The following is a 6,000-nucleotide window of genomic DNA, read 5'->3' on the forward strand; positions in this document are numbered from 1 at the left end:
GTATCCCAGAATAGGAAAGATTCTTGCTGCTAGCCCCATACAAGAGCATCATACAAGATGACTGCTACAGAGCTCTTGTTCAGGACTAGCTTGAGCTCTAGAACAACAAATACAGAACTTCTGCCTGCAACTCAATCCTACCCTAGGACAGACACTATTCAGCACTACTACTCACTCAATACTGCTACAGTACTTTGTTCAACCCTGGCAGAATGACTTGACTCTCAAACAGAAGTGCAGCTGAAATACCTCAAAACATTTAGTTGTGGGATCCAACTTGCTTATGTTAGAACTCCCCTCCGTCAAGATCCAGCGTGGTACTTTTCTAAAAAATGCATATAGCCATTGTTAAACTAAATACTCAAAGCTGGCTTATACAATTGTTAGCAAAAATTGCTGTCTCTGGGCTAGCACAATTTAGGATTGGGGCACTAATGGCTTACCTACCCTGGCCCAAGTCTTACTTAAGGGGATCAGACATACCACCGCAGACTACCCAATTCCTTCAGGAAAGAACAGTGATATGCAATCTTTTTCATCTCATGGCACACTGACAAGGTGCTAAAATTGTCAAGGCATACCATGAGCTTTTGGCACACTGCATTGCCGGTTTTGGAACTCACATTCAATAAGTAAATGTCCCTTTCCCAAACTCCCACAACACACCTACAGATAATTAATGGCATATCAATGTGCACACTGGGATAAAAAGTTCTTCAGCTCCTTCTGGTTCCCAGCATTCTGTTTGGCTGAGGACCGTGGAACCATCATGGGTGCAGTCTTAAACTGCAATCTTCCACCCTATTCATTAAATATGTATCCTGGCGGATGGGGGGTGGAAGGCACCTTCCTCCCCCATGTTGCTCCCAGTGCAAGGATGCCAACCATTCAAGGAAATGCCAACCATTCAGGTTGCTCCCTATGCAACTATGCCAACCATTCAAGTCAGTTGCCACCTAGACATGCCCTACAGGTAGCAGCGCTCTTAAGAGGAGACACAAATAAGGTTGCCAGATGTCATCAGTTAATTTTGGACTTAACTGATGTCAAAGAGACATCAACTGAGTCAAAGAGAATGACAGGATAATGGCTGCTGCCCTTTCTTTTCTAATTCGATTGGTTATGGCAGCACTTCTTATTTCACTGTGTTTATGTCCTGCTGAGACAACCTGAAGCGCAAGCCCCATCCACCCTGGATAGGTCTGAGGTGGAGTAGGCAGGGTTCAGCTTTGCCAGGACCCTTGAAAGGGCTGTAGATCTAAATCAAAACTTTAGATATAGGCTGATGGGTTCTGAGCTGTCTGTGACAGATCAGGAGAGAGATTTTGGGGTGGTGGTGGACAGGTCGATGAAAGTGTCGACCCAATGTGCGGCAGCAGTGAAGAAGGCCAATTGTATGCTTGGGATCATTAGGAAGGGTATTGAGAACAAAACGGCTAGTATTATAATGCCGTTGTACAAATCTATGGTAAGGCCACACCTGGAGTATTGTGTCCAGTTCTGGTCGCCGCATCTCAAAAAAGACATCGTGGAAATGGAAAAGGTGCAAAAGAGAGCGACTAAGATGATTTCAGCGCTGGGGCACCTTCCTTATGAGGAAAGGCTACGGCGTTTGGGCCTTTTCAGCCTAGAAAAGAGACGCCTGAGGGGGGACATGATTGAGACATACAAAATTATGCAGGGGATGGACAGAGTGGATAGGGAGATGCTCTTTACACTCTCACATAATACCAGAACCAGGGGACATCCACTAAAATTGAGTGTTGGGCGGGTTAGGACAGACAAAAGAAAATATTTCTTTACTCAGCGTGTGGTCGGTCTGTGGAACTCCTTGCCACAGGATGTGGTGCTGGCGTCTAGCCTAGACACCTTTAAAAGGGGTTTGGACAAGTTTCTGGAGGAAAAATCCATTATGGGGTACAAGCCATGATGTGTATGCGCAACCTCCTGATTTTAGAAATGGGTTATGTCAGAATGCCAGATGCAAGGGAGAGCACCAGGATGAGGTCTCTTGTTATCTGGTGTGCTCCCTGGGGCATTTGGTGGGCCGCTGTGAGATACAGGAAGCTGGACTAGATGGGCCTATGACCTGATCCAGTGGGGCTGTTCTTATGTTCTTATGTAGTAATCCATGGCCAGGCCCCTAGGCTCTCAAGTGTTTTGGGCTCCCTCTGGCACTTCAGTCTTTCGCCCCACTCCAGGGGACAGCCTGACCCTGGTACAGCAGGTACTAGACTATAGTGCACAGCTCTGTGTCCATTTGGAGGATCTCCTGATGTATGCCAGTCACAATTTTTTTTAATTACTTTCTTTCTCTTCCCTGAACACTGGAGTAGAGAGATGGACAAAAAAGGCAGTTACTAAAAGGAACTGGTAAGCAAGATGGCATTAAAGAAGCGTGTGCGTGTGTATATATATAGATAGATACAAGCATGTATAGTATGCTTGTGAGTGTGTGTGGACACACACACACACACACAGTAGAACCTCTTTAAGTTGACCACCTAAGGGACTGGAGGAATTGGTCAACGTAGGGGGGTGGTCAACATAAGGGGGGAAAAAAGGGTCAACTTAAGGAGGTGGTCAACTTTGGAGGTTCTACTGTATGTATGTGTGCGTGTGTGTATATATATGGATGGACGTGTTTGTATAGTAGGTTTATGAGTGTATCTATATGAGTGTATATATGGTATATATACCATGTGTGTGTATATATATGACTGTATATGTATGTTGTGTGTATATATATGGATGGACGTGTTTGTATAGTAGGTTTATGAGTGTATCTATATGAGTGTATATATGGTATATATACCATGTGTGTGTATATATATGACTGTATATGTATGTTGTTGGCATCCTTCAGTCTCGAAAGACTATGGTGTCATGCTCTGAATGGTGGTTCTGGAACAGAGTGTATATATATACGAACGTGTGTATAGTATGCTTATGAGTATGTGTGGGTATATATATATATATATATATATATATATATATGGCAGGTTTGTGTGTGTGCATATAGATATGGGGATGTGTGTATCTATCTATACAGGGACAAATATGTACGTCCAGCCACTGCCACAGCACTGAGTGCCAAGAGCCCCTGACCACTGGAGCGCAGTGGCTCCGCAGTGGCGGGCTTCGAGCCCCTGACCCCGGGCCTGGCCTGCCCTACCCTGCCCTGCCCGCTCTCCAAGGGCTGCCTGCCTGCCTGCCCCTCTCCAGCCCCGTCCCGCGCCGCGCTCGCTCACCCACCCGGCAGGGGCCGTCGGGGAAGAAGGCACCCAGAGGCACGTTGCAGGCGATGAGCCCGGTGGGCAGGTCGTGCAGCGACACCGTCTCCATGGCGCAGTCGATGAAGGTCCACTCCGACGACTCCTGCCTGTCCACGGCCACCTCCCGCCCTCCGCCCGCCGAAGAGGTCTCGCCTTCCTCCTCTGCTCCGCGGGGTCCCGCCTGCTCCGCCCGGCGGCCCCTCCCGTCCTCCATGCCGCGGAGGGGAGGGGAGGGGAGGAGCCGGGGGTGGTCGCCGCAGGCCGGCCCGGCGCCGAGTGCGGAAGAGGCCGACACCACCTTCGCTCTTCTCGCGCAGCCGATTGGCGGCTCGCGGCCCGGCCTCCGCCAACGAGACGCCTCCGCTCCCGCTTCAGCAGGCGAGACGTCCTGAAGGTCTGACGCTGCGGCCGCCATCTTGGGTGAGGGCACTGCCCGCCTTGCCAGTCTTGCGGGGCAGTCCCCTTGCGCTGTTCTCTCCCCTTCGCATTGCCTCGAGAAGGCCAAGACCTTCCCTCAGCTTCTCTTTTCAGTATATATTTGTGCTACGCAGTCTGTGCTGGCAAAGAGCCCCATCCTAGGTATGTCTACTCAGAAGTAAGTCCCACTACAGTCAATGGGCCTTACTCCCAGGAAAGTGTGGCTAGGACTGCAGCCTCAGAGCCCCATCCTAGGCATGTCTACTCAGAAGTAAGTCCCACCACAGTCAATGGGCCTTACTCCCAGGAAAGTGTGGCTAGGACTGCAGTCTCAGCCCCATCCTAGGGATGTCTATTCAGAAGTAAGTCCCAACTCAGTCAATGGGCCTTACTCCCAGGAAAGTGTGGCTAGGACTGCAGCCTCAGAGCCCCATCCTAGGCATGTCTACTAAGAAATAAGTCCCACCTCACTCAATGGGCCTTACTCCCAGGAAAGTGTGGCTAGGACTGCAGCCTCAGAGCCCCATCCTAGGCATGTCTACTCAGAAGTAAGTCCCACCTCAGTCAATGGGCCTTACTCCCAGGAAAGTGTGGCTAGGACTGCAGCCTCAGAGCCCCATCCTAGGCATGTCTACTAAGAAATAAGTCCCACCTCACTCAATGGGCCTTACTCCCAGGAAAGTGTGGCTAGGACTGCAGCCTCAGAGCCCCATCCTAGGCATGTCTACTCAGAAGTAAGTCCCACCTCAGTCAATGGGCCTTACTCCCAGGAAAGTGTGGCTAGGACTGCAGCCTCAGAGCCCCATCCTAGGCATGTCTACTAAGAAATAAGTCCCACCTCACTCAATGGGCCTTACTCCCAGGAAAGTGTGGCTAGGACTGCAGCCTCAGAGCCCCATCCTAGGCATGTCTACTAAGAAATAAGTCCCACCTCACTCAATGGGCCTTACTCCCAGGAAAGTGTGGCTAGGACTGCAGCCTCAGAGCCCCATCCTAGGCATGTCTACTCAGAAGTAAGTCCCACCTCAGTCAATGGGCCTTACTCCCAGGAAAGTGTGGCTAGGACTGCAGCCTCAGAGCCCCATCCTAGGCATGTCTACTAAGAAATAAGTCCCACCTCACTCAATGGGCCTTACTCCCAGGAAAGTGTGGCTAGGACTGCAGCCTCAGAGCCCCATCCTAGGCATGTCTACTCAGAAGTAAGTCCCACCTCAGTCAATGGGCCTTACTCCCAGGAAAGTGTGGCTAGGACTGCAGCCTCAGAGCCCCATCCTAGGCATGTCTACTCAGAAGTAAGTCCCACCTCAGTCAATGGGCCTTACTCCCAGGAAAGTGTGGCTAGGACTGCAGCCTCAGAGCCCCATCCTAGGCATGTCTACTAAGAAATAAGTCCCACCTCACTCAATGGGCCTTACTCCCAGGAAAGTGTGGCTAGGACTGCAGCCTCAGAGCCCCATCCTAGGCATGTCTACTCAGAAGTAAGTCCCACCTCAGTCAATGGGCCTTACTCCCAGGAAAGTGTGGCTAGGACTGCAGCCTCAGAGCCCCATCCTAGGCATGTCTACTAAGAAATAAGTCCCACCTCACTCAATGGGCCTTACTCCCAGGAAAGTGTGGCTAGGACTTTCCTTGAATGGTTGGCATCCTTGCACTGGGATAGGATTGCAGCCTAAGAGTTCTGTGATTTTAATAAGAATCATTTTGCCTCCCCAACCCCCCTCCCCATAGGTGGGAATAGGATACAATTTTCTCTCTTCCTCACTCACACTTTCTCTATTCTCAGATAATTAGCCTTTTATTCAAATTACCTGGAATAGATGCAGTAACTGGACGAGTGGAAAATAGTGGTACTTTCATTATTGTCATAAAACCTGAAGATAATTAAGTATAATTATTACCAGCATCTGAACGTTAGAGGAGTTTTACAGCCCAATCCTAAGCTTCCCAGAGCCCACTAGAGCAGCAGTGCCAAAATGGCTACCACTGTATGCAGCAGGCACCAGGAAGCAGCCAGAGGACTCCTTGAGGAAAGGGAAAGCCCAAGCCCCACAATGGGGCTTCTCAAGTCTGTGCCTGCTATTTTGCTGTTGGGCTCTGCCATTTACAACCCCTTCTGCCCCCCCTTCTTCCTCCTGTCCTGTCCTCCCCCTGCCCCCCAGAGGCCACACTTCTGCCATACAGATATAGTTCCCCTTACTTCTTGTCAAGCTCCAGCCTGCCCTATGGGGGTTCTTAGATCTGCACCAGCTATAGCTGGCATAAAATTGGGAAGCCTGGTGTAATACTGGGAGGAGGATAAGGATATGAT

General features: G+C 50.0%; 1 protein-coding gene across 1 annotated transcript in view; it reads right to left on the reverse strand.

Moving 5' to 3' along the window:
- The window catches only part of RCAN1 (regulator of calcineurin 1), a 44,043-nt gene extending 40,494 nt beyond the window's left edge, over positions 1 to 3,549 (reverse strand). Inside the window, exon 1 of the mRNA XM_066618970.1 lies at positions 3,256 to 3,549. Within this exon, the coding sequence (XP_066475067.1) occupies positions 3,256 to 3,489 (234 nt within the window). The 5' untranslated portion in view covers positions 3,490 to 3,549. The remainder of the gene's footprint in view (positions 1 to 3,255) is intronic.
- Positions 3,550 to 6,000: the final 2,451 nt, after the last annotated feature.

Source organism: Tiliqua scincoides, chromosome 3 (assembly GCF_035046505.1).
Source record: "Tiliqua scincoides isolate rTilSci1 chromosome 3, rTilSci1.hap2, whole genome shotgun sequence".
Classification (NCBI taxonomy): Eukaryota; Metazoa; Chordata; class Lepidosauria; order Squamata; family Scincidae; genus Tiliqua; species Tiliqua scincoides.